The sequence below is a fragment of the Ursus americanus genome, chromosome 3, assembly GCF_024610735.1.
Source record: "Ursus americanus isolate L20-20 chromosome 3, mUrsAme1.1.p, whole genome shotgun sequence".
Classification (NCBI taxonomy): domain Eukaryota; kingdom Metazoa; phylum Chordata; class Mammalia; order Carnivora; family Ursidae; genus Ursus; species Ursus americanus.
In genome coordinates this window covers 95,754,058-95,781,967 of record NC_142129.1, presented here as the reverse complement: position 1 = coordinate 95,781,967, position 27,910 = coordinate 95,754,058, and the positions used below count along the sequence as shown (strand labels likewise).

Sequence of the window (27,910 nt, the reverse complement as noted above, 5' to 3'; positions counted from 1 at the left end):
CAACAAAGGAGGGAAGAACACACAATGGGTAAAAGACAGTCTTTTCAACAGAAGGTGTTGGGAAAACTGGACAGCCACACACACAAGAATGAAACTGGGCCACTTTCTTACACCATCCACAGAAATAAACTCAAAATACACCAAAGATCTAAATGTGAGACCTGAACCCATGAAACTCCTAACAGAAAACATAGGCGATAAACTCAGACATCAGGCTTAGCAATGTTTTTTTTGGATCTGTCTCCTCAGGGAAGGGCAACAAAATAAAAAATAAACTATCAGGACTCCAACAAACAGCCAAGGAAACACCATTAACAACAACAAAAAGGCCACCTACTGAACGGGAGAAGATATTTGCAAATGATACTTTGAATAAGGAGCAAATATCCAAAATATATAAAGAACTCATTCAACTCAACAACAAATGAACCAATCTGATTAAAACATGGGCAGACAACCTGGGTAGGTGTTTTTCCAAAAAACACATACAGATAGCCAACAAATACAAAACATACACACTAGGGGAAATGTTCTTGTGTCATTTCCTGTGCCTTTGTTTCTAATTTCTGGTCTGTTTCTCTTGAAAACACTTCTAATTACTTACAAGTTTTTAATTTCTAACAATTCCTTCTTGTTCTGGGGGATTCGTTGACAATCACTTTCTGCTCTTGTATCTTCATCACTCTGAGCTTTTCCTCTGTTCTGAAGTTTGTGTCAGTATTTCCCATTTCTTCTGAGGTTTTGTTGTTCTGCTCGTTGTGATCGCTGTCTTATCTGGAAGCTCTGCTCGGCGTCTGATGAGCCGAGGCTGTCCGTTCTTGCGTCAGAAGAAGTCTCTGAGAAGCACCTGTGCAAAGCGCTGGCCTCTCAGCCGGAGGCTTCGCTCGCTCCCGGGTCATCAGGCAAAAGTCAACCTTTCTGGGGGGGGGGACCCTCAACTGTTGGTCCAGAGGCACATCTTTCCTCTCGGGTGAGTCGATCTCTCCCAAACCTGCACAGCAGAATTCTCCAAATTCCTGCTAACAGCACGCGCGGCAAGGAGGAGGCCTGAGCGCCAGCGTTCCACGCACACAAGAGGGGTGCTGGGCACTTCGTCGTTCAGAACAGAAAGGTTACATGAGTCCCCAGCATTGCTGGTGACATCCCTGCCATCAGCTGTGTCTGGCGCTCCAGGGTCAGAGCAGGCGACCTCCATTTCTCCAGACCCGTGAGCCTTGTCTTCTGCTGACGGAGTAGAGCAGCCTGGGCCTGGCTCGGGCAATGAAGGGAGCATGGTTCGGCATTTCTCCTTGTCCACCGTCTCATCCAATCTATTGTCAGTCGCTTTCAGATGCTTGGCCCTCCAGTGCAGGAGACTAGTGGGCTTTCTGCAAAGAAAGTCAGCCCCCCTCTTTCTGTCCTCTCCCTCTGCAGGCTGGAGCATACGCTGTTGCTTCTCTGCCGTGCCCGACGCCATCCGTCCCCTTGCTGTCCTCCGTCTCGGGGTTGATCGCTCCTATCCGCTGCCGTTCCCTTTCTGGTGGATTACGTTTCCCTCTTTTCTTTTTTTTTTTTCCTAAAGGTTTATTTATTTGAGAGAGAGGGAGCACAAGCGAGAGGAGCAGAAAGAGAGAGAGGGAGAATCTCAAGCAGCCTCCACACGGAGCACGGAGCCCAACGCGGAGCTTGATCTCACAACCCTGAGATCATGACCTGTGCTGAAACCAAGAGTCAGGTGCTCAACCAGCTGTGCCACCCAGGCGCCCCATGTCTCCTTCTTTTATTTAAACAAGTTACTCGATGTGGCCTGGATTCCTGGTAACATTAACCTTTTAAAAAAAGTCTGATATGAATCACATACGCCTGTGCTAATTATCAAGTTTGTTGCCAGCTTCTCTCTCCCTAGATGCCAGAGAGCACAAATTACTTGCTTAAACTAGGATTTCTTTCTTTTAAAAAAATCCCAGCTTTATTGTAATGTAGCTTACATACAACAAACATACATATTTGCGTGTACAATTTGACATATGTACATATCCATGAAATATCATTGCAATTAAGACAGTGAACATATCTGTCACTCCCACAGTGTCCTCTCCCTCGCTTGTCATCCCTCCACCTGTCAGGTCCAGCCCCCTGCTCCTGCCCCAGGCAACCCCGGATCTGCATTCCACCACCATCGATTAGTTTTTATTTTCTAGAAATTCATACAAATGGAATTATAGTGTGTGCTCTTTTTTTGTCTGCCATCTTTTACTGAGTACGATAAATGAGAATCAGTTAGTCTGAGCTTTGTTCTTGAGGTAGCATGCTCGTTCCTTTTTACCAGGGAGTAATGTCCGTGCTGGGTGTAGCACAGCGAGTCTTTCTAGTCCCACGAGTCACACTTGGCTGGCTCCCTGATTGCAGATGTAGCAAAATATAGCGGCTATGACTCTTCATACCCAAGTCTTGGATGGAAATATGCTTTCTTTTCTTTAGAAGCAAAACGGCTGGATCCCATGGTATTTGCGTGTATAACCCAACTCAAGGGTTGACATGAGGATTGGATGAAATAATTCATACAAAAGGCGACAAATGTTGTGACTGTCAATATTATTGAGACTTCTGAACCCGGGCTTCTCACTGGTGCTGAATGTCACTCTGTCGCCTATGTTTCTGGAAATGGTCAGGAGCCGCGAAGTAACAAAGCAAAGTTATAGCACCGGATGGCCACCCACCCGGGGAGGCGCCGCCGTCAGCCCAGCCCCGCCCCGCCACCAAGCGCAGAGCTCCGCGTGGCCCGCCTGCAGTAGATGCCGAGACCCCACGTGCCGCTGGTGGGTCTGACACTGACCGCCCCAGAGAGGGGGTTCTCTGGCAGCCTCTAAACACAGCAGTTGGAGTCTCAACTGGAGGTTCCTCAAAAAGTTACAAATAGAGCTACCCTATGATCCAGCAATCGCACTACTAGGTATTTACCCGAAGGACACAAAAATACAGATTCAAAGGGGCACCTGCACCCCGATGTTTATAACAGCATTATCCACAATAGCCAAACTATGGAAACAGCCCAGTGTCCATCGACTGATGCATGGACAAAGAAGATGTGGTGTGTATACACAATGGGATATTATTCTGCCATCAAACAGAATGAAATCTTGCCATTTGCAACAACATGAATGGAGCTAGGGAGTATTATGCTAAGTGAAATAAGCCAGTCAGAGAAAGACAAATACCATATGATTTCACTCATATGTGGAATTTAAGAAACAAAACTACTGAGCAAAGGGGGAAAAAAGGAAGAGACAGAAAGACAAACTAAGAAACAGATTCTTAACTCTAGAGAGCACACTGCTGGTGACCGGAGGGGAGGGGATGGGGGAAGGAGGTGATGGGGGTGAAGGCGTGCACCTGTCGTGATGAGCACAGGGTGATGTAGGGAAGTGTTGAATCACTATACTGTACACCCGAGACTAATATTGCACTGTGTGTTAACTGACTGGAATTTAAAAAAAAAAAACCTAAAAAACAAAAATAAAAACCCCAGCAGTTTGAGGAGGAACGAAGGAAATGAGATTAGGCGGACAAGGCCATGGAGCAGAAACAGAGAACTCCCCCCACCCCGACCCCAAGTCGGAGCAGCAGGTGCTCCAAGGGAAGCTGGTGACCCACGGAGCTGGAGTGTGCATGGCACAGCCAGGGCGTGCACGGCACCCAAGGACAGCCGGACCCAGCCCACCAGCTCTCGACTAGGACGAGTCACAAACACAGGTCCCACCCTGCCAGCATCTTAGAAAAGAGGGCCTTTAGGACGAGAGACTGCCTGCCTGGGGGTCATGCAGATGCAAATTTGTACAATTCGTGTTTCAGGGGATTTTTGGTTCTGAGGACAGCATGGGAAGAGGGGAGCTGGCCCCACATGGGGTGCTGGCCCTGGAGCCCAGGTGGGCCTAATAGCACAGGACTGACAAGGCCCCACATGCAGCACATCTGGACTTCTCCGGGTCCGTCATGCTGGGTCCACCCATGTCCGTGTTTATCAGACAAACCAGGACAGGCTGAGAGGAAATGCGGTCGCTGGTAGGAACCGCTGGGACAACCAGTCAAGCCGGGACCCCTGGTCAGTCTTGCCGCCATGGACAGCGGTAACTCACTGTGGTCATCGCAATGGCAAATATACTTGGCGAGCCTCTGCTTCCAGCTCCCCTTCATTAAATAGGGGTGTCTCTCAGGAACAACACTCAGAAGGGGGAGCAGCACCCAGGTTCCCGCAGTGAAGACCACTGACTTACCAGACTGACCGTTCTGGACACTTCCTTGCACGTTCGCATAGCGGACTAGTTCACAGGTCTTCCTGATAAATCCTGTGAAGTCTTTCCAGTAGGATGTTTCTTCCAGGGACAACTGTACTTCTCCCAGTGTATGAAATACCCTGCAGTCAAAGAGAATCCAGAGAAAGCTGGCATTCAATCGCGGTTTTCCAGAAGACGGATCATTACTAAATCATCTAAATGCAAACATACACGGGTGCCTGGCGGTCACTTGTGTCAGAAATTAGAACCCTTGCAATGGTTTTCTTACTAGGTATTTGATTGCTTACAAATTCCCCCACCCTGATTTGAAAAATGAGGGAAAATCATTCACGGGAACAAAAGAAACGTAAGACAGAACAAATCGAGAGAACAGAAAGAGGAAAATAAAAGGAGAGAGTACAAAGTCAACTTTAATCTATCTTGTGACAGATTAAGCCAATGGTAAACCTTTAAAGGGCTTGTTTAATATTTTGTATTTTTATTTATTTTTTTCAAGATTTTATTTATTTGAGAGAGAGCACGAGCACGTGATGAGCAGGGGAGAGGCAGAGGGAGAAGAGAATCTCAAGCAGGCTCTGCACTGAGCGTGGAGCCCGACACTGGTCTCGATCTCACGACCCTGAAATCATGACCTGAGCAGAAACCAAGAGTTGAATGCTCAACTGACGGACCCGCCCCCCAGGCACCCCTAATATTTTTGTATTTTTAAATGCTTTCCATTAGTACCACATAGGTTAGTCTTTCTTTTAGATTAAAAAAAAAAAATTCTACCTCCCCCTAGAAATAGAATATACTAGAAATAGGGATATACTGTGTGGATCCATCATTTTAGTAGCTGGCTGGAATCATTTGGTTCCCAACTATTCACCAGGTTCCCATCACACACAAACTTACAGTGCAGCAATAAGTGGGTCCGTACAGTCCCCGGCAGGGTCAAGGTCCCCGGGCGAGGTGGCCGCTCTCAGCCACTCGGAGAGCCGCCTGCAGGAAAGGCCCACATCCGCCAGCTGCGCCTCCACTTCCTGCCAGCCCAGAAACCCTTCGAGTCCCGAAACTGGCCCGTCTGTGTGCCCAGTGATGACCTCTTGCAAAAGGCGATCCTTGACAGGAAAAGAGCACGTTGTTTGTGACACATTTAGCGAGGACAGTGCGGCCCCGTGAAGCAGCCCGTGCCCAGCTCCTGTCCCAAGGACGCTCTTGACTGTGTCCTGCGGGCCTCTGATAAGCTAGGGGACCATCTGAGACTTGACTCCTTACCCCCAAATCAAGGCTCGTCCAGCAATCAAGCAGAAGGGACCCATGTGTCAAGCCCATCTGTGTTGGCCAGTCCCCCCAGAGCCCCACTGGACCCGGCCTCCTCGGAGTCACTCTCCTATGATTCTGTTCCCACAATTAACACAGGCTGGGCTGCAACCCACATCCTCCAACAAAGAAACACAGCAGGGACTCGAGTGCCCCTTCCAGCTCGACCCTACCGGGCAGTGCGAGAAGGTAAGAAATGAAACACATAATACAGAGGGGAAAATGAACAGCAGAAAGGTAAATGGTGCTCTGATTTGTAGTGCTTGGTGAGAAAAATATGGTTGAAGGTGAGATCGTGATCTTTACTAACAAACGGCCCCCCACTCTCGAGCGCTCAGCAAGGGGCAGGGACATGGAAGGGCAGACCTGTCGGTGCCTCTTTGCGTCAAGCTGACCGATCCCCAAAGATCCCCTTCTACCCTTCGTGACATTTGCAGCGAGGGATGGAGAAGACGGGGAGCCCGGAAACCGGGGAAGCAGAAGGGCATGGTCTGAAAGTTCGGGGTACTCTTGGGGAAACCCACTTGCTGTCGAGAAGATTTTGGCTGGACGGGCGCCGCACAGCCTCCTCGTGTGGCCAGACAGAAGGGACGGAGCAAGGGCGGCTGGGATGCCATAGGGGGTCTGACCTTCAGAATAAGCCCATCGGTATCGGTGGATGAGATCAGAAGGTGGCTACTTACCGCGTCCTCTGCTGACCTCTGTAGCTTGTTTAAAACGCTGGTCTTGTTGGAGGAGTCATGGGGACACGTCAGCCCCCAGAGGCCCTCCCAGACGCCAGGGTTCCCACGACACAGGAGAGCCTCCCTCCCAGACAAGCTGGCATTTCGACACCTGTCCGTAGCATTCTTCGCCAAGAGCTGAAAGGCGAAGGAGAGCAGGAGGGGTGACTGAGAGAGGCTTGCGCTCGCCCCCCCAAGGCTGGGGAGCCAAAACCAGACAGCTGCGGCAGCCCGAACTTCAAAAGAAGACAAGGCTCTTCGAAAACCTGCCCTCTTTGTCGGCAGTTTTGCTAGCACAGCTCCCAGCAGGGGCACAACTGAAGACTGCATGAGCTTCCTGAATGTTCCCTCAGAACTGCTGATTTAGAGCCCTGCGCTCTGTTTACCTGCTTCCACCGAAAGAACGCGTCCTCCGGTTGCGGTGCGTCAGGTCCTCTCAGTTCAGAGCTGTGAGCTGATCTCTCCAGGCACGTGATCACTTCTGTAAGGCCGACAAATGGGTGCATTACTATCCCCTGAACCAGGTGACTCCCGGCCTGACTTCTCCACGTGGCCGTGACCAGGACAGTGGATTCTCCAAACCTGCATCTCAGCAAACCACACCTGTGGTCAGACACTTTATGATCTTCCCGAGAGAGGAAAACTGAGAAAATTTAGCGCACTATCATTTCAGGCTTCCTCAAGACACACGAGGATGGCCTCGTGGTTAGAGGAGAGCTTTACTCCAAAAGGAACATCCGTACTCACTTCTTCTCCGCCACGAAATGCCATATGGTGGCACCTTGGGCAGAGAAGTGACACCACAAGTCAGTGGAAGTTCAAAGAAGGGCCTTCTGGGAAGGAGGAGGAATGCCTTGTCCCGGCTCCAGGGAAGGAGCAGGGGAGGGGACAGACGATCACGCAGAGACACACTCTGGTCCGATCTGAGCACCGGGGACAAGGGTGTGAATGGGACACATGCCCTGGTGCTAGGAAACCGCCCATCACGTCACTGGTCCCAGAAGGACGCTGCGCTCACCGTGACAGCAGTCAAGTCCCCACCCCCACGGAGTCACCCCGTAGAGCATAAAACTACCGCCAAGCTTAACAAAGGCATCAGGCAGTTTCAAGCCCACTTTTCAATCTCACGTTGGCTCCTAGAAAGTAGCTGACAGATAAGACCAAGCTGTTTACCTTGGACGAAACGCAAATTCTGGGCTATCGCGTTCCTGAGAGCCCCAAGGAGCAGAAGCAATCTCTTCAGAGCTGGCCACGGGGGCAGGTCTCGAAGAACATTCTCCAACTTCTGTAGATGCAGTAATCTGAGGGCACAGGAAAATATTTTAAGAAGAGTTTCAGAATGCCGAGTGGTGAGTGGTGGGCGCGGGACCCATCGAGGTGAATTAGCAGCAGCTGTAAGATTCTCTAAAGGGCCAAAAAGGACGCCCGGCCAGGCAGCTGGGTACCCTGGACGGGGAGGGGAGGGAAACGGGGGTCCATGTGTGCAGACGCAGGAGCTCCCCAGCTGAGCAGCTGCAGAGACCACGTTCCCTGGGGAAGGCAGGAAGTTGGGGGGGGTCGGGGGCTTGACCAGCTGCCCCAGGGAGCCGCAGCTCCCTCCCATCCCAGAGATTCTCTGTTGCCCCAGGAGGATGCCTGACTCAGGAAGGGGAAGGGAGCAATCCAGAAGAGCAGCTGGAAAGACAGACTCTGCAACGAGAGGAGCTGAAATTGGAACCGAACGTGCGAGTGAAGAACCAGACGGGGGTCACACTGTGGGAGCAAGTGGCCCAGCAGGAGAATGCAGACCTCAGGCATCTATGCAGGCAGGTGGAATCTTCTGCCCAGGGAGAGGAAGTGAGCTGGAAGGAGGGACCCAGAAGATGCCGCCAGGGGCATCCGTGCAAGGAGCCCAGGGCTGGAGCCCAGTGGCAGGTGGCACTTGGCACCTGCCCGGCCCTGCCTGGCCCCGTGCCCACACCAGCCCGCCTCTCCCGCATCTCCTCGTTCTGGTGCGGGAGGAACAGGCAGGACCAGGCGCCACCATGCGCATGCCTGCCTCTAACGACGCGCATCCTCGGTACCAAAGGAAGGCTTGGTTGGTCTTCTGGTTGGAAGTTGTGACTTGGAAGACAGAAGGTGTGAGCAATCGGCGAGAATAGGGTAGAAGTAATGAGCTGTGGTGTCCTGGGCCAGCAGCTTCCCGCCAAGCACAGTATGGACCCTACAAGGATCCAGAGAAGCCACGGGCAAGTGAGTGGCTGATTCCAGAAGGGGCAGACGTGGTCTAACATAACAATGACAGCGAGCGCTAAAAAGGACGCACCGGGTGATGCCAGGAGGGGACGCGAGTCCAGCGGCCGAAGCAGGTGTCAGCACAGAGGACAGCGCTGGGACCCAAGCCACAGCCGCCCACGGGTGACACCTGCTGTGGCGGGGCTCACGTCCACAACCGAAGACAGGAAACAAGCCACGGCGAAAACAGGATTAACAAGACATGACTGAATCTGGAAGGTCTGTGTGAGGGGACGTCCGAGGAGGAAACTCAGGGAGCCTGTTAAAGGCGGGATGGAGGGATGGGGGGTGAGTTGAGGAGAGAGAGGCAGATGCCATGGGAGGTGTGAGACGTGGGAGGTGTGAGGGACCGCACAGCGCTTGTGAGCAGCTGCTAAGCGTGGGGTGTTCTCAACACGGGGTCTCCCTGACGGCCACACAAGGGGGGCAGGTCCTTCCTTCCTTAGAGGTGAAGACGCAGGGCCACGAGGGGGTCCTGCATGGAGCCAGCAGCAGACCAAGGGCTTGACAACCAGCAAGGGCCTCGGGGGCCACAGACTTGCTTGCTACCCAGATGGCTACACGGAGGCCATATGTATCCCCCAAACAGGAGTAGGTGCAAGGAGAAAGGGAGGCTCCAGGGGCCCACTGCTGGCCCGGCACACACAGCTGCTGGGGGAAGACCCCCCATCTTCCCACCCTGAGTGTGGGCAGGAAGTATGTGGGGGGGAGCAGGGGAAGCTCAGGCTGCCCACACCTGGTCCTCCCAGGGGGTGCCGTCTCTCACATCCCCGATCCCTGGAGGAGCTGAGAGCCAGAATCCCCCAGGGCTCTCTGTCCCCCGGGCAGAAGTGGCAGGGGCGTGGGATGTTTGTGGGGTCATGAACGTGAACTACTCCATCACTACCACCTGGGCAATCTCTAAGGTAAAACAGGAAACTAGATCTTCAAAAGCAAGCTCCTCCCTGCTAACCGGGTTCCAGAAAACTTGAGGGAGTTGGAAGTGTTTCCAGGCCCTAAGAACACCAGCCGGCCCCGTGCAAGCCTAACGATACAATTTCTCCCTCCATGCTGCGTAAGCAGCAAGAGTCCCGACACACGTGGCTTGAAATGGACCCTTTGAGACAATCCTGAGAAATCTTCTGTTCGCTTCTGAGGAGAGCCTACGTCTCAGGACTGTGCTGGGGGCAAGTTCCTGCAAAGGGCAATAGCCGCTGAAGAAAATTCAGTAGTGCAACAGAACCGACCACTCGGGAGCCCATCCGGCCTATCTCAAAAGTGAAGACGCCGCCAGCCCTACCTTCTCCCGCTTCTGAATACTTCTGGACCATCTGCAAACATTTCAACGATACGAAAGTTCAAAACCACCATGAAAACAGTTCCTTCCATGGAAGTGCTTCCAAAATGGTTTTGTTCGTTTTAAACAAACGTCTGAAATCCAGAATGCTGACCCCTTCTCAGATACATTCCCCCACTGGATTGTTTTCCTCATCTGAACAGACGTATGGGGGCGCCTGGATGGCTCAGTTGGTGAAGCGTCTGCCTTTTTCTCGGGGTCCTGGGATCGAGTCCCACATCGGGCTCCCTGCTCCGCGGGGAGCCTGCTTCTCCCTCTCCTGCCCCCCTGCTTGTGTGCTCTCCTGCCCCCACCTCTCTCTCCCCCACAAATAAATGGATAAAATCTTAAAAAACAAAAAACAAAAAAAAAACAGACATCGGGTTGGGGCAAACGGTTCAGGATGGTCCCCACGATGTCAGCCTGGAGTCTCCCAGCCACTGACTGGAAATCCACTGTCTGGCCGTGGTTTATGAACTCTTCTCTCCCTCTCTCATCACGCGCTCGTTAACATTCAGGCTCGCTAGCCTAACCAGTAATCAAACAGGAAAACACGCCTTACGTCTTGGGAGATGGATGGCTGCCGGTGGGGCCATCTGGAGCCACGCTGTCACTCAGGATGCGAAGCGCGGCGGGGAGAGCCTCCAGCACCTGCCGCGGCTCCCGGTCCTCCGCAAACGGATGGCCGAGCGCCTCCAGGCTGCGGGCAGCCCCTTCGAGCACCTGCTGGAGCTCCCTGCCCTTCTGCCGCTGATGGAACACCTACGCGTGTGGAAACAGAAACATTACTATTAACAGTAACACGAGAGCATTTTCATGAGACACAGCAACAGCGCCTCCTAGAGGACAGACAGCCTGTTTTCATGACCCGCTGCCAGATTGAACAGTCTGTTAATTGCCGTATGACTTAATTTCTATTCAGAAACTTAAGATTAAAAATGGCATCGATGGGTGCATGCAGCGTGTTCGTTGGGCTGCCGTTTCTCCTCCCTCCACCACTGCCATTTGCAAAAGAGAAGGTGGGGTGCCTGGGGGGCTCGGTTCTTGGAGCGTCCCACTCTTGGTTTTGGCTCAGGTTGTGATCTCAGGGTCGTGAGATCGAGCCCCGTGTCAGGCTCCCTGCTCAGCAGGGAGTCTGCTTGAAATTCTCTATTTCCCTCTGCTCCTCCCCCTGCTCACACTCTCTCCCTCTCTCTCCAAAATAAATAAATAACACTGGGTGTTATATGCAAACAATGAATCATGGAACAATGCATCACAAACTAATGATGTACTGTATGGTGACTAACATAACATAATAAAGAAAAATAAAAATAAAATAAAATAAAATAAATAAAATCTTAGGGGCGCCTGGGTGGCACAGTCGTTAAGCGTCTGCCTTCAGCTCAGGGCGTGATCCCAGCGTTCTGGGATCGAGCCCCACATCAGGCTTCTCTTCTAGGAGCCTGCTTCTTCCTCTCCTACTCCCCCTGCTTGTGTTCCCTCTCTCGCTGGCTGTCTCTGTCAAATAAATAAATAAAATCTTTAAAAAATAAAAATAAAAAATAAATAAAATCTTAAAAACGAGAGAGAGAAGGCTACAACATACATCACTAAACCAGTGACATATGCCCTAAAGACTAAACTGGCATATTTGGAACAGCATAAATATATTGATATGCTCTACAATGTTATCGTAACGAATACACGCTTGCTAGTTACCGTTCTTTGTCACGGACTCGGGGATGATGATACTAAAGGCAATGGGCATCGTGGTTAATCACCAATGTGACACCAATGTAGACGCTTCCTGCCCAAATCACAGGGCCCAGGCAAAGCAAGACGAGCACGTGCGTGCGCTGAATCACCGTGCATTATCCATGGGTGCGGGTTGCCCGGATGACACACAAAGTGGAGGCACCCCCCCGACCACGCTGGGGTTGGCCAGCTCTACGCAGCCCCCGATCATCTCAGTCCCACCAAGTGATCGATCACACCTGCATTTCTGTAATGATCTTTTATCTAAGATTGGAGATTTTGACCTTGGTCAGTACGTGTCCTTTGAGGAAAAGGTGATGTCACATCCACTAGGGCGAGTGGCGGGACTGTCATGCAGGCTCTGTCCCACACTGTACCCACAGCTCCCTGGAAAGCACCACGGCGGGAACGAGCCAGGCCCCCTGGCAGCCTCCAGCTGTGGCTACGTAATCACTCTGGGACTCCGTGCCACACCAGCATGTCCACGAAAGCGGGCCACAGCATCTTTTTCACTGTTTCCCTTAAATCGGTTACGGTTTGAGTGTGATGCTTCTTGTCAAAACCAGAGTGAAAGGACAGGCTGAGCGGCCCCCCCCCACACGCTCTCGGGGGCCAGACCCCCGCATCCAAACACCCGAGGAGGTTGTCCAAGGAACCCCGTGGAAGGCCCACATGCCAAAAACTGACCATGGTTCTAGCCATGGCCATGTGGGCATCTCACCGTAAGACAGGCTTTCTGGGGACATTTGCGGTGAGGCCCCCACAAACAGAGGCCAGTGGACACACATGGGAGAAGGACACTTAATGGGCAGGACGTGGGGCTCCTGGGGCTTGTCCCTGGAAAGGATACGAAATGACACAGGGAACGGAGTGTGGGGAAAGGGAACGGTTTCTCGGGTTTGCCGCTGCACAGACCCTCGTCTCAACACTACGGTGCACGTTTACGCCTAGTGTTACCTGCTTTCCCAAAACGAAATCAAATACTAAAAGTCGATAAAATCAAAGTATGAGAGATGGGGAGGAAAGAGAAGGATGAGTGGTCCGCTGCGGGACGGCACCTGCTTGTAGACTTGCAGCCAGCTGACCGCGTGCACCAGGTAGGCTGTGGCCGCGGACCAGCGGGGGCGACAGTCTCCGGGGTGACCCACTTGGTCAGCTTCGTCCTCGGAGGTTTGGGACAAGACGGAACACACCATCCGCTCCAAGGCCCCCTCTGTGGGAATCTGCCAACAAGAGGAAACATAGTTACAAGGCCACTTTTTTCCAGAATGTTCCCTTCTGAGAATAATACCACAACCTTGGCAAAGGAAGAGCTCCAGGCTTTGCTCAATGGAAGAAGGAACAGGCTGACAAAGTGTCACTTATGCGGTCAGTGTGGAGGGAAGCCTTCTGGAACGATGTGTTTCAGAATCGTCCATGAGCAGTGGAAACAGCAGTTTCTCCAGGGGGAGGACACAGGATGAATCAAATACGGCTCATTTTCACTCTCCGGCCGAAAGCAGACAGCAGGCCAGCCCTGTTCAACTGACACCTTTTCCTCCCAAGGCTGCTTCGCCAGAAACATTTTCTCTTCTAATTACAAGAGATGGATGAAGCCGGGACAAGTCAAACTGGACTTCTGGGTCAGAAGCGGTTTCACGTTTTGGACCCAGATCTCCTTTATTTCTGTAGAAGAACTTCTACACTCTGTCTGTGGTTGCTCGGTGAAAACACTTGCGTGTCTGTGGGAACGAGCCACGTCCCCATTACGTGGACTTACGGTAACTGGGTGCCACGTTCTAGAACCTCTACAAATGCCAACAGCCAAAGAGCATTAGCGCCCGCTGGCTCCTTGGAAACTTCCTTTAGGTCGCAGGGAACTAACAGGCACTGGTGACGGTCACAAAGCCACAGTATCCTGTGAGGGAAACACGGCCCCGTCCCTTCCCCAGGACTCGCACAGACTCTAAGACGTGGACACGGCTCGGTCAGGTTCCCTGCAAGGGCCCTGTGGCAGGTCACAGGGGAGGGAGGGCATGGGGACCCACAGGGAACGTGAGCCATGATGTATCTGTCTTCTCGGTGGGGAGTGGAAAAGGAAGCGAGAGAGATGTCTCTCTTCCGGGGGCAGCATGTGCAAAGGCCCGGAGTGGCAGGGCCCACAGTCAGGCAGGACGGGGGGAGGCACTGGGAAGCTCTGCTGTTGCTGGCTGGAGAGGGGCCTTATGCAGGTGGGGGGCAGGGGCAGGGTCCCCCCGAGGCACTCATCTCCCAGAACCTGGGAGTCGGTTCTGTGTTGGCAAGTGGAATTACGTGTGCTAACCAGCCCACTCTGAGAGGGGGAGACCACCCTGGATTATGAACTGAGCCCAGCGAAATCACGGGGCTCCTCACACGTGGGAGGGGAAGGCGACAAAGCCCGAGCCAACACCTCGTGAGAAAAACAGCCCCTCGTCACTGCCCTGAGGGAAGAGGGACCCTGAGCCATGGTGCACAGAGGCTTCTAGAAGCTAGGAGGGGAAGACAACAGCACTTCCCTGGAGCCTACAGAAGGAACGCAGACACCCTGAGTTGAGCCCCAGGACACCTGTTTGGGCTTCCAACTTCCAGAGCTGTGGTGATAAACGTGTGTTGGGTGGGGCCCCCGGGCTGGTGGTAATGTGTTCCCGCGGCCAGGGAGCCTCATACCTATGAGGACTGCTCTGTGCACTTCCCCGACCAATTGTAATTCTAATCTTTTTTTAAGTTTTTGTTTATTTATTTGACAGAGGGAGCCAGAGAGAGAGTGCGTGTATACAAAAGCAGGGGGAGCAGGAGAGGGAGAGGGAGAAGCAGGCTCCCCGCTGAGCAGGGAGCCCCATGTGGGACTTGATCCCAGGACCCTGGGATCATGACCTGAGCTGAAGGCAGACGCTTCAGCGAGACATCCCTGTAATTCTAATCTTGAAATACTTACCCTTCTAAGGGAAAGGTTCCATGCAATGTGAGGCTAACTATATTCTAAAATAATGAGAAAGCAGGGTCCTGAGGCTGGAGAAAGCAGAGTAGAATCAGGCACCTGGCTTTCCTCATGCCCACGACAGATGCCACGGGGCCCAATTCCAAGTCCCACGGAAGGTCAGTGGTTCATGAAATTGTGTCAGGTGTGGGATAAGAACAGAAACCCACCCATCCTGGCCAAGCCTGAGACCTGCCTGGCAGAAGGAACTTTCCAGACACACAGCCATTAAGAGTGGCATCTGGCCGAGGCCAGTGGCTGACCCCCAGACTCACGGCACAGATCGGCAACCCAGAAGTGAAAAGCAACACTCACAGTAGGCTGTGAAAATGTGAAAAGTGCCATCCGGGAAGTACCAGGTGGAGGGAGCTCAGAGAAGTGAGCAAAACCCACGCCCTGAGCACAGACCAAGACCCGAGCAGGAGAGTGTGGGTCTTGTCCAAACATCCGGTCCCTCGACCCCGACCAGCAAGGCCCTCACCCCGGAGGGACCCGTGCAGCCAACGGAGACAGGTGCACACTTCTCAGATCCTGCCCCATGCAAAGCAGGAGTGCCGGCAAACACACGGAAGTGACAACGGGAAGGTGCAGATAAAGACCTTTCTAGAACCTCAGGAGTAGCAGCGGTGAGCTGGGACCCCAGCGGTCAGCTCGTCCAACCCCTTTATTTTATACAGTTTGGAAAGCGAGGCTCCTCTCTGGTAAGCCAAGTGGGCCTCTAGAACCCGCAACTCCTACCCCCTCACTCCCGTCCAGACGCACTGCAGGTGCAGAGAGCGAGAATTACTAATTATTCCTACTACTTTGGGGCTGGGGTACAATGACCAGGTAAGAGGAAGGGAGACTTCTAGAAGGGCCAAACCAGCCTGCCATGTCCTAGCAGCTCTGATGCTGGCGGAGGACTCTCTGTCCTGCTGCCTCTCCCATCCCACCGCCCCCCACCTCGGGAACACCCTCAAAGGAGCACTCGCAAGGAGAAACCCGGCAGTGTGAGAAGCATACCTCCTGCAATTCAGCTGAGTAATTCAGGATTTGTTCTGCATGAAGCTCATCGAAACCAAATTGGGATTTGAGGTCAGCCTGGACCTTCTGGGGATCCCACACCAGCTCCTGCAGGGACAGGTTGTATCTGGACTCTGCAAGGCAACCGATGGTTTACACCCGTCAGTTGACGCGACAACAGTGCGACCCGCGATTCAGAGAATGGCGCCTTGTTCACTCCGACAGGAAAAACAAGTTGAGACCAAATGCTATTCAGGCCATCAGGTCACAGAAGCAAACGGAAGCTGCCTCTGGAGGCCGCACAGCTCGGAAGGATGGCCCATGCTCGCAGTATTCATGATCGCAGAGTTTCCAGAAGGAATATGACAACATATTTCAAGAGCTTTAGGAACTTCAAATCACTGGGCCCAATAATTTCACTTCTAAAAAAATCTTTCTCGAAAAAGCTAACCAGATGCATGAAGAAGAGTAATGTACAACAATGCTATCGCGTTGGTGTCATACTGATTAAATACTAAAACCCGCTAAGCGTCTAGCGTGGGGGGAAAGGATAAATGGCAGTAAAGTCACAGCAGAAAATACCGCAGTCTTTAAAACCACATTGCCGGGGCGCCTGGCTGGCTCGGTCGCTTGAGCGTCTGGCTCTTGATTTCAGCTCAGCTCCTGATCTCAGGGCCATGGGCTCGAGCTCTGCATGGAGTTTGCGCTTCCGGCTCCCTCTGCTCTAACCCCTGCTCTCTCTCTCTGCCTCTCTCTCGAATAAATCAATAAATAAAATCTTTAAAAAATAAAAATAAAACCGCATTTCCAAAAATTATTTAAGGTCATAGATAAAAAGTCCCTTAACAGAGTTAATCAAGGTATAAAACTCATTAGGTACCAAATAACCCAGCAACACTACCTGGAAATGACACGTGCAGAATATAATTCCAAGACCCCCTCCCCCGAATTTTGACATAATTTCTGTGATCATGGCCTGACCACTGCAAACATAAAAGCTCCTAAATTCCAAGGTGAGCCTTCCTCTGAAATCCCAGCAGTGACACTATTTCAGATCATGACCCACAAGCCTCCGCTAAGCGTCTACACGTGCAAAGGACCACAGGACCATTCACACTTGCATGACCTCTCGGTACCCTTACTTTTTTTTCAAGATTTTATTTATTTATTTGACAGAGAGAGAGAGAGAACACAAGCAGGGGAGCAGCTGGCAGAGGGAGAAGGAGAAGCAGGCTCCTCGCTGAGCTGGGACCCTGACATGGGGCTCAATCCCAGGACCACGGGATCGTGACCTGAGCCAAAGGCAGACGCTTCACGGACTGAGCCACCCAGGGGCCCCCTCTCGGTACCCTTAAATTAATCCTGTGCGTCCACAGGAAAGGCACAGCCATGCCCCTTACAAAAGAAGGACCAGCCACAGGGAACTATAGGAAGGCACTGCAGGTGGGGCAGATCCCAGAAATCCGAGATTCCTTGCTCTCAGTCTAGTTGTCTTTGCATAAAGGGGACAAGGTCTGGTTCTGAGATTTTATTTTATTTTTTTAAGATTTATTTATTTGACATGGGGGGAGGGATAGAGGAAGAGAGAGAATCCCAAGCAGACATTGCACTAAACACAGAGGCCAATGCAGGGCTCGATCACACGATCCCAAGATTGGGACCCGAGACAAAACCAAGAGTCTGAGTGACCTACGCGCCCCTGGTTCTGAGATTTTAAACTGGCATATGTTGTGTGTCGAAGAGGCAAGCCTCAGGCCAGGCATTTCCCTTGCCAGTCCTTGCTGAGTTCCTCACATCACAGCCAGAACACCAAATACGTGTAGTAATTACCCTCATCGGGGGGAGAAGGAAGCAGACATCGAGAGTCACCCAACATCACACTACTGGCTTCAGTCATGACTCAAACCCAGATCTGATCCTCAACCCTGTGTTGTAACTGTTACGCTCTACTGCTCTCAGAATGTATCGGGATTACTCACAGAATTCTAGAAAGGAGGGGAAAAGCAGTGACGCCAGTCACTGATGGCTATAAAACTATAAAATCATTCTAGAACAATGAGAGACAACAGGGCTCAGAAACTCATTGCTGAATGACCGAGCTCAGATCACGGGAATTAACAATTTCAGGGAAGAACACGCCTGCGCCCTTGGCCCCAAGTCACTGGCAGGGCACGTCCCTTCCCCTTCACACACCGTGATCTGCTCGTTAGGCAAAGGGATTTTTCTTGGAGACAAGAGAAATGAGGGCAGTTTTTAGTTGCCTCGAGGTGCTTTGTCGTAACAGTCCTCAGCTCCAACTCCCTGGCAATTGTCAGAAAATAGCTTATTTTAATTACATTCTTAGCTCGACTTGTATTTCCATTAGTAAGGTACATGGGTTGTTGTAATTTGGATCATGAACGAACACTTGAGCTTCCTGATGCCTCTGTTACAACGGAGGTCACTGGGGAGGTTCTGTTCTGAGGGTAAGGAGTGGTGGCTCCCGCTGGAATCACCCGCAGGAGAAGCAAATTCGACACTGATGACCAGTCTTCCCTCTTGCAGAGCCGCGAAGGACAGGGGCTCTTCCACCCAGGGGGGGCTCCTCCCTACGTTGAGTCACCAGCAACAGGAAGAACCCGGGTGTGATTGGAGGGGATGGAGGATGTCCCGTGAGGTTGTTCCAAGGAGCCAAAAAAATCTGTGCGTAACCACTTCATGACATAAGTCAGGAGACAGACTACGAGAGTAAGGGGCAGGCAGAGAGAATGTGATCCTGGGCTCCTGGCCCCAGGCCTGCCTGCCTCTCCAGCCTCGCCCTCACATCTGCGCCAGGAATGTCTGTCCACGATGCAGGTCTAACCACTGCTCCAGCGTTCTTCTGTGATCTGGCCCGGGATCTCCTTCTGGATTACCTCCTGCCATCGCCCACTGCCCTAGACACACTGGGCATAAAACACTGGGGCCCTTGCTAAAGCCAGAAGTTTCACACACACAGGTCTTCCTGGCAGTACTCCCTCATGTCTTTGATGAACTAGAACTCATCCTTCAGAACCTCTCCTCGACGCTTTTCCTGAGAAAGATGTCAGATCCCTACTCTGTGGGCTTTGCTTTTTCTTTATTGACACATCTTCTCCTGTACTAATCAGGACTTCCCCAAGAGTAAAAATTGTGTGTTATTCTGTTTTTTATTCCCACTCATAGGACAATGTTTGGTTCATAGAAAATACTCAATAAGTAATGAGTAAATGGATGGGTGGGTGGATGGATGGATGGAAGAATGAGTGGGTGGATGGATAGATGAATGGGTGGATTATGGATGGGTGGGTGGGTGTGTGGATAGATGAATGGACAGATGTGTGAATGGGTAAGTAGGTGGATAGATGGATGAATGAATGGATGTATGAATGGATAGATGGATGGATGTGTAGATAGATGGGTGGGTAGATGATGGATGAGTGTGGGTGAGTGGGTAGGTGGATGGATGGGTGAATGAACAGATGTTGAGATGGATGGATGGATGGATGGATGGATGGATGGATGGATGGATGGATAGATAGATGGGTGGGTGGGTGGGTGGATGGGTAGATAGGTGAGTGGATAAATGTGTGGGTGGGTGGATAGGTGGGTGGGTGGATGGATGGATGGATGTGTGGACAGATGGGTGGGTGGGTAGATGGGTAGATGAATGATGGACAGATGAGTGTATGAATTCTAACTCCATAGTCTGCTCCCTGAATTTCCCTTACAGAAAGAGATAGAAATAGAGAAAAAGAAAGAATTAAAAGTGAAATGTTCAGGTCCAGTTGGTAATTCAAGAAATAATACCCTGAACACTGAGTAGAAGAGTGGCTACATGGGGCTGGGCAGTGGGAAAGTGGGGAGATACTGGTCAAAGGGTACAAACTTAGTTATAAGGCAAATAAATTCTGGAGATCTGATGTACAGCATGGTGACTACAGTTAATAAATCTGTATCATATACTTGAAATTTGCTAAGAGATCTGAAGTGTTCTCACCAAAGGAGAGGTAACTAACTATGGGAGGTGAGAGACCAGCTCATTAACTCCAGCGTGGTAACAACTGAACAATGTATATGTGTCTCAAACCACCACATTGTACCCTTTAAACATAAACAATTTTAAGGGCGTCTGGCTGGCTCAGTCTGAAGAGTTCCTTGATCTCAGGGTGGTGAGTTCAAGTACCATGATCTCAGGGTGGTGAGTTCAAGCACCATGATGGGTGTAGAGATTACTTAAATAAACAAACCTTAAAAAAATATATATATATATATATATAATTTCATTTGTCAACACCAAATAAAATAGAATAAATCTTTGATGAAAGAAAGAAAGAACATTGTGGGTCAAGAATAGAGCTAAGAGGGGCGCCTGGGTGGCTCAGTCGTTAAGTGTCTGCCTTCAGCTCAGGTCATGATCCCAGGATCCTAGGATTGAGCCCTGCGTTGGGCTCCCTGCTCAGTGGGAAGCCTGCTTCTTTCTCTCCCACTCCACCTGCTTGTGTTCCCTCTCTCGCCGTGTCTCTCTCTGTCAAATAAATAAAATCTTAAAAAAAAAAAATAGAGCTAAGGAATTCCATCCCCTTCTCTGTGGAAGGGGTCTGTCTGTTTAGCTCGTGAGCTTTCTAAATCCACATCCATGTGCCTCTTCTCACCAGCTCTCCTATTTTTCAAATATTTTTTCCAAATATTTCCAAATAGGAGCATAGAAGAGAGGAAAGATTCAAATCATAGAACCAATGATAGGTCTAACCTTGGAGGACATCAAGTAAGGAATTTAAAAATCAATCATTTTTTAATTAAAAAGAACCCATTTATGAGCAGTGGCCACACAGTTTCGATAATGGTAGAAAGTCAAATTCAGGTTTGAATTCCAAATTTTCAGCCTACTTCCACCTTTTAGTAACAGAAACAATGGATTCCTCTTTGCATTGACATTTTCATTAAATCATTTTTGAACGGCATGTTAGCTCTACGGTGGCTATCAATAAACATAATCAGGGGAACACTGGACAGTTCGCACGAGCCCCTGGGTACATACCAGCGGCACCCACGCCGTGCTCCTGCAGAAACGTCAGCATCGAAATGGTCACATTCAGCACGATTTCAGAAACCGTGGAGAAAGTGTGGTTGAGTGGCAGCCAGTCTAACTCTTCCAAAGTTGCCAAGGAACTGGAACCAAGAGAAAACCAAAGCAACATGAGCTGGCTTTGCGAACCGAGCTCAATGGACTCAGACTTACTTGTGACCCGCCAGCCAAGTCCCAGCCCTCTGCAGGATGTGGCCAGACCACGGACCTACCAGCTCTCACCGTGGCTTCAAATGTGGCCCTGACTCTCTGCACTAGGGACCAATGTTCACTTGGGCAGCTGGCAAGTCTGGCCGGGGTGCAAGGTGTTGTCCCCTCCAAAAGGAACATGGGAAGACAGCCTGGCTGCTTCAAGCTCAGGTCATCAGTTTAAACACTGGGGCACCTGGGGGGGCTCAGTTAGTTAAGCGTCTGCCTTCGGCTTAGGTCATGATCTCAGGGTCCTGGAGTTGAGCCCTGCGTCGGGCTCCCTGCTCAGTGGGGAGTCTGCTTCTCCCTCTCCCTCTTCCTCTACCCCTCCCCTCTGCTTATGCTCTCTCTTTCTGGCGCTCCCTCTCTCTCTTTCTCTGAAACAAATAAATAAAAACTTTAAAAAATAAAAAATAAAAAAATAAACTCTAGAGGTGCCCTCCTGGAATATCGAGCACCCCAGTCCCCCACTGTCTGAACCCACAGATCTGAGGATGTCAGGGGTATGATCAGTGGTCGCCAACCTGCTTCACGGAAAAAGAGTACGTATATATTGCGTTCATGTTAGTCTTTAAATACTTAAATGTTTTATTTTGTAAGTAATTGTATTAAGTATAATGATAAATAATTGAGCTTGTAAACTAGAAAATCCATTCAACTGAAGTAGGAATAGGTTTAAATTTTAGCAACAAGATCAGCAATACATAAGCTGTGCATCACGCAGGGTATTTCCCGGTAGCTTCTCCTTAAGGAAAATCTCTCATAGTATCTCTGTGTGACGAAGGCTCCTAAGATGACAAGATAGACCACTAATAAATTACCAGTTTGCATGATACCACATGCAAACACCTGTTGCTTTTTTTTTTAATTTTATTTATTTATTTGAGAGAGAGAGCAGGAGCAGGGAGGAGGGGCAGAGGAAGAGGGACAAGCAGACTCCCTGCTGAGCAGGGAGCCCAATGTAGGACTCAATCCCAGCACCCTGGAATCAGGACCTGAGCTGAAGGCAGACGCTTCACCGACTTAGCCACCCAGGCATCCCACAAATACTTATTTCTAAATCTAATGCCAATTTTCTTCCTTTTTAAAGCATGGTAGTTGGGTTTGTGAGTTGTTGGTTTTTTTTTAATTGAAGTAGAGTTGACTGCATGCAGATTTTCTTGACCTCGTGGCACCAAAGCAAAGTACAGAAGTAAAATTAATGCCGGAGCTGATAGGGTTCCACAACCATCGGCGATATCCTCTAATTTCAAATTCTCTCTCTCCCAAGAGCCCACTCACTGCCTGTGCGAACATATTCAGGGCCTAGAGAGCAAGGGTACCAGTGAAAACATACCCACTATATTCAAATATATGTTATAAATGAAACCAACAACCTGTCAAAATACGCTCCATTGTCCTCCATTCCTTCACACGGAACTTGGAAAGTCATGTTAAAATTTAGAATTTTCTGAACTCGGGGTGCCTGGGGGGCTCAGCCAGTGAAGCATCTGCCTTCGGCTTGGGTCATGATCCTGGGGTCCTGAGATCAAGTCCCACATCGGGCTCCCTGCTCAGCAAGGAGCCTGCTTCTCCCTCTGCCCCTCCTCCCATTCATGCTCTCTCGCTCGCTCGTTCTTGCTCTCTCTCTCAAAGAAGTAAAATCTCAAAATAAAATAAAATGCAATAAAATAAAATAGCAACCATTAAAAATGATCGTTTGAGGGGGCGCTTGGTCAAGAGCATGGGACTCTTGACCTCAGCATTATAAGTTCAAGCCCCACGTTGGGCATAGAGGTTACTTAAAATTAAAATCTTAAAAAAAAGTAATCATAATAAAAATGACCACTGAAGACAAGGGGAATGTGTGAAATGTTAAAGATGTGACATTACGTTGCCAAAGTCAGGGAGAGTGTGCTCTGGACAGCACGACTGCCCTTGTATAAAATATCCACACCTGCAGACGAGGAACAGACGTGGAAAAGCAAGAATCCCAGCCGTCTCAGGGCACCGCGATTCCGGATTGCCTTCCTGACCCAATCAAGAGATCAACCAGAAATACCAACTTGCCCATGAAAAAGGGAGGAGGAAAAAGCCAACACACCTATTATTGGTTAGATTTCTCTTTCGCACTTACTTCAAAGCCGCCTGGAGGAGCTGTGTCCCGCCACGGATGCGGTCTCCCACGCGAATGTCGTTTGCGTACAGTCTCGGCAGAAGAAGTAGAAAATTCCAGATGTGGGGCTGCTGGTGGAGTTTTTCCAATTTCGAGATCACCTCCTCGGTCTTATTGAGATCCATCTGTTAGGAAAAAATACCAAGAGTTCCCCCGTCCTTGTCGTTCGTGATTGAAGCAGCAGTGGGGCTGGGTTGGCTGCCGGAACGTCAGGTGGTAGAGAACACGCCTGGCACGTCACTACTTTGAACAGACGAGATTTGAGGATCATCCCATTGGGTTGGGATTTTAAAGATCGTGACGCTATGGGCAGGGACAGAGAGGTAGAGGTCTGTTTTCGTAGCAAGCTACGTCACCGTCTAAGATCTTGAGACTTGGAAATAAATGCTCAGTTGTTCAGATAGGAATAAAAATGGACAACCTACTCTTATCTGAAGGTTTTCTGTTGGTGCAGCTGAACTCACCCCTATCAGAAACACAGCGTGAATAATTAAATACTGGACTCCCTCTGGGCAAGATCCCTATCTCCCGCTTCCCCACCACTGTTTTTCATGGCACAATCACAGAGCCTTGGTCTGGAGGAAGGAAAATTTAAAATCACAGCTAAAAGAACATTTCGACAACACAGCCAGGGAATAAGAAACTACAGACCAGATTTCTTCCTCTTGGATTAAAAAGAAAAAAAAAAATGTGGGGCCACCTGGCTGGCTCAGTTGGAAGACCAGGGGTTATGAGTTCGAGCCCCAGGATGGGTATAGAGATTAGTAAAAAAAATAAATAAGTAAACTTCAGCTTTTAAAAAAATGAGAGCAGGGGCACCTGGGTGGGCTCAGTCAGTTAAGCCGCTGCCTTTGGTTCAGGTCATGATCTCAGGGTCCTGGGATCAAGTCCCATGTCGGGCTCCCTGCTCACTGGGGTGTCTGCTTCTGCCTCTGCCCCCTGCTCGTGCTTGCTCTCTTGCTCTCTCTCTCTCTCTCTCGCTCTCTCTCAAACAAATAAATAAAATCTTTTTTTTAAATTTCAAAAAATAAAACAAATTTTAAAAGTGAGACTGGAAGTTAAGAATTAAAAATGTGGGGGCGCCTGGGTGGCACAGCGGTTAAGCGTCTGCCTTCGGCTCAGGGCGTGATCCCGGCGTTATGGGATCAAGCCCCACATCAGGCTCCTCTGCTATGAGCCTGCTTCTTCCTCTCCCACTCCCCCTGCTTGTGTTCCCTCTCTCTCTGGCTGTCTCTATCTCTGTCGAATGAATAAATAAAAAATCTTAAAAAAAAAAAAAAAAGAATTAAAAATGTGTATTCCAATGGGTAGAAGTGGGAAGGGCTTCCTCCCCAGGCAAAGGTGTGGGGAAGGGGTGATAGAATCCATCTCACTGAAGCCATGAACCAGCTGCTTAAAAGCGAGCCTGGGCGCCAGGGCAGGACCGAAACGGGGCTGTGGGAAAAACAGGAAGAAAATCATATTCCAACAGCATGGATGGCTTGGTCAGAAGGCAGCCATCCGTGCCTGGCATGTGGTACAGACACTTCGGAACATTCTAGATGCCTGAGCTTTCCATACCACACGCTAGCTATGGCAAAGTGAAAACCGAGCGTGGGGCTCCAGAGCACCCCTGAGCCACTGAGCTCCCCCAGCGGAGTCACACCCTGACCCCCCGTGTCATCTCTGGGAGGACAGGCCTAGGTCTGGGCTCTGGGCCCTCACGCCCAGGGTTCCAGCCCTCAGCAGGCCCAGTCCAGAGTCTCGCTTGAGAAAATTAAAATTCGCCTTTCAACCCATCTCTTGAGGGACTCTGGCTGTCTCAGATACAGTGTTGCTAAAAACAAATCATTAGAAAGAAGTGTTTGGGGACGCCTGGCCAGCTCAGTCGGTGAAGCCGTGACTCTTGATCTCTGGGTCGTGAGTTCGAGGCCCACATTGGGCATAGAGATGACTTCAAAAAAAAAAAAAGTATTTGAAAAATAAAATAAAAACCAGTGCTTAGGTTCAAATTTTTGTTACAATACTTACAGCTAAAAAACTGGAGCTGGGAGAAGAATCTACGAAAAAAGAGATTTCAGATATTAGTTCAATAAGCAATCAGAAAGCATTTGCCAGGCCCCTGTTTTAGTTCTAAAATCAAGTCAGCTATCACAAATCCCGGCCCAAAACTCGAGGACACCCAAACTGGGGAGTAAGTCTGAAGGACACGGTCACTCTGGATTTGCAAAGCAAATTTTCTGGATGCCCGGGAAATGACAGAAAGAAAAGAAAAGAAAAGAAAAGAAAAGAAAAGAAAAGAAAAGAAAAGAAAAGAAAAGAAAAGAAAAGAAAAGAAAAGAAAAGAAAAGAAAAGAAAAGAAAAGAAAGGAAAGGAAAGGAAAAGAAAGGAAAAGAGAGAGAAAAGAGAAAAGGAAAGGAGGGGACAGGAGGGGAGGGGAGGAAAGGAGAAAGAAAGAGAGAGAAAGAAAAAGCTCAAAGAGGCCAAGAAGAGCGAAGTTACGATTTTTCAGATTCTCCGCGGAGTCACAGTGGGACACGGTAAGAAATACACAGACTGGTCTCTGCCCTCGGATTTCTGGGGTGATGGGGTGACAGGAGCATCTTTTGTTATATCTGCTTTTGGTCCCCAGTCCCTGACAGGAGAGCCTGGAAGACTTTGGGAATTTCTGGACTGATAAGAGTGTCTTTTGTGTGCTGATGAGATGCCTGGGGGTTTGGGGGGAGGACAGATAGGGTCAGGATGAGGACCAGTCCCCCAGAAAGACCGTGCGTGATTCAGCCCCACGCCCTTGACTGCAGGTTGGGGAGAGGGTTGGAGATTGAACTAATCTCATCAGTTACACCAACCTAATGGAACCACCAGAAAAACCCCAAAAGTTGGGCGTCGGAGTGCATCTGGTTGGTGAACGCATCTGCGTGCTGGGAGGGTGGTGCACCCCAATTCAACGGGAACAGAAGAACCCTTCCGGACCTATATGCTTCATCTGCTGTCCCTCTGTACCCTTTATAATTTCTTATAAAAAACCAGTAAGGGGGCGCCTGGGGGGCTCAGTCGGTGAAGCGTCTGCCTTCAGCTCAGGTTATGGTCTCAGGGCCCTGGGATCGAGTCCCACATCGGGCTCCCTGCTCAGCGGGGAGTCTGCTTCTCCCTCTCCCTCTGCTGCTCCCCCTGCTTGCGGGCTCTCGTGCTCTTGCTCTCTGTCTGACAAACAAATATAATCATAAAAAAAAAAAAAAAAAAGAATAAACCCGCTGGAGTTCTATGGGCCATTCTAGCAAATTAATCAAACCCCAAGAGGGGGTCGTGGGAACCTCTGATTTGTAGTCAGATCAAACAAAACTGTGGGTGCCTGGAGACTCACTACTTGCAACTGGGGGTCTGAAGTGGGGTGTGAGTCACACCAGGTGGTTGCGTCAGAACTGAAGTAAATGACAGGACACCACTGGAGCCCACTTGGCGTGGCAAACCCACACGTCTGGGTGAGGAAGTGTCAAGCGTGAAGGTACGGGTTTTCTCTGGCACGTCCGCCATGGAAAGTGGCTCAAACAGCAACAAACTGAAAACAACATGGAGATAAAAGTTCTTCTCGAAAAAAAGTATTAGTTCTTGGGGGGCCTGGGTGGCTCAGTCGGTTGAGCATCTGACTCTTGATCTCACCTCAGGTCTTGATCTCAGGGGTGTGAGTTCAAGCCCTGCATTGGGTTCCACGCTGGGTGTGAAGCCTACTTTTAAAAAAAATCACTTCTGTGTTTCACACAATATTGAAAACGTCATTTGAACCCCGCATTTTATAAAAGTGGAATGATCTCGTGATAGTGCCTAACGTAGGAACTCCATCACCTGGAGTCTGAAGGGATCTGGTCTTTTGCGGATGCATGTGGGTGGGTGCTGAAACCCGCCCCACCTTGCCCTGCCCTGCACGGGGGTTGTTTTCTCTCTCAGAAACAACACGCGGTGTCACCTCATGGTCCATTCTCCGATCAGGCTCTTCATTCCATCCCCTCGTATATAATCCACGAAAAGGTCACAACTCTATAAAGAGAACCCCTTGAGGCGGGTCCTTAGAGTTGCCAGATTTCGCAAATGAAAGCACAGGGTGGCCGGTGAAATTTGAATGTCGGGTAAACAACGGATACTTTTTCACTCTAAGTACATCATCTTGGAGACACGCTTATACTACAGACTTGTTGACTGTTTCCCTGAAACTCCAATGTAACTCAACTAAAATATGATAGCACGGGGCGGAGGGTGGGATAGTGTTTACGGGATCGGGGAGGGGCCGGGGGAGGGGGCTGGGGCTCCAGCTGACAGCCAGGGCATGTTGGGAGCAGAAGGGGGCGGCCTCTCTCACGGCCCACGCCTCCCCACTGCTGAGCCAGGCTCCATGAGCTCCGTCTCCAATTCTCCTCTGTCACAGATAGGACGTGGGCATGCTTCCTAAGGAACAGACGGATCGGGCCCCATAGCCCAAAAGGTTTGTCTGCCAAGCCAGCTAATCCTCAAAAGGGCTGAGCAGAAAGGGGCAGGAAGGAGAGGTTATATAAGGGCACTAGGAAAACTTTGGGGGCGAGTGATATTTTCATCACCTTGATTATGGGTTCGTGTGTGTGTGTGTGTGTGTGTGTACATAATTGTATACTTCAAACTTGCAATTTATTGTTTGACAATTATACCTTAATAAAGAGCTTTAAAAAAGAGAGAAAAAAAAAAAAGCAAGCTAATTCTCAAGGACCTTGAAGCATCACTAACATTGAAAGACCAATCCAACTCGACCAGAAGGAGGGAGAAGGAATCAGGAGAACGTGCGTGTGTGCACGTGCTGCAGAGACCGCAAGGACGGCGTGCGGCCCCTCCGAAGGTTGCACCTGCTCCGGCCCCTTCCCGGGCGGGAGGT

General features: G+C 50.2%; 1 protein-coding gene across 1 annotated transcript in view; it reads right to left on the bottom strand.

Annotated features, from left to right (window-relative positions):
• The window catches only part of ABCA13 (ATP binding cassette subfamily A member 13), a 368,906-nt gene that overhangs the window by 303,507 nt on the left and 37,489 nt on the right, over nt 1-27,910 (bottom strand). The window contains exons 5-15 of the mRNA XM_087861234.1: nt 25,044-25,072; nt 22,995-23,158; nt 20,642-20,772; nt 15,604-15,737; nt 12,683-12,847; nt 10,450-10,649; nt 7,472-7,599; nt 6,685-6,779; nt 6,260-6,436; nt 5,169-5,374; nt 4,254-4,393 (exon numbers count right to left, since the gene is read on the bottom strand). Coding sequence (XP_087717360.1) covers nt 4,254-4,393; nt 5,169-5,374; nt 6,260-6,436; nt 6,685-6,779; nt 7,472-7,599; nt 10,450-10,649; nt 12,683-12,847; nt 15,604-15,737; nt 20,642-20,772; nt 22,995-23,158; nt 25,044-25,072 — 1,569 coding nt within the window. The remainder of the gene's footprint in view (nt 1-4,253; nt 4,394-5,168; nt 5,375-6,259; nt 6,437-6,684; nt 6,780-7,471; nt 7,600-10,449; nt 10,650-12,682; nt 12,848-15,603; nt 15,738-20,641; nt 20,773-22,994; nt 23,159-25,043; nt 25,073-27,910) is intronic.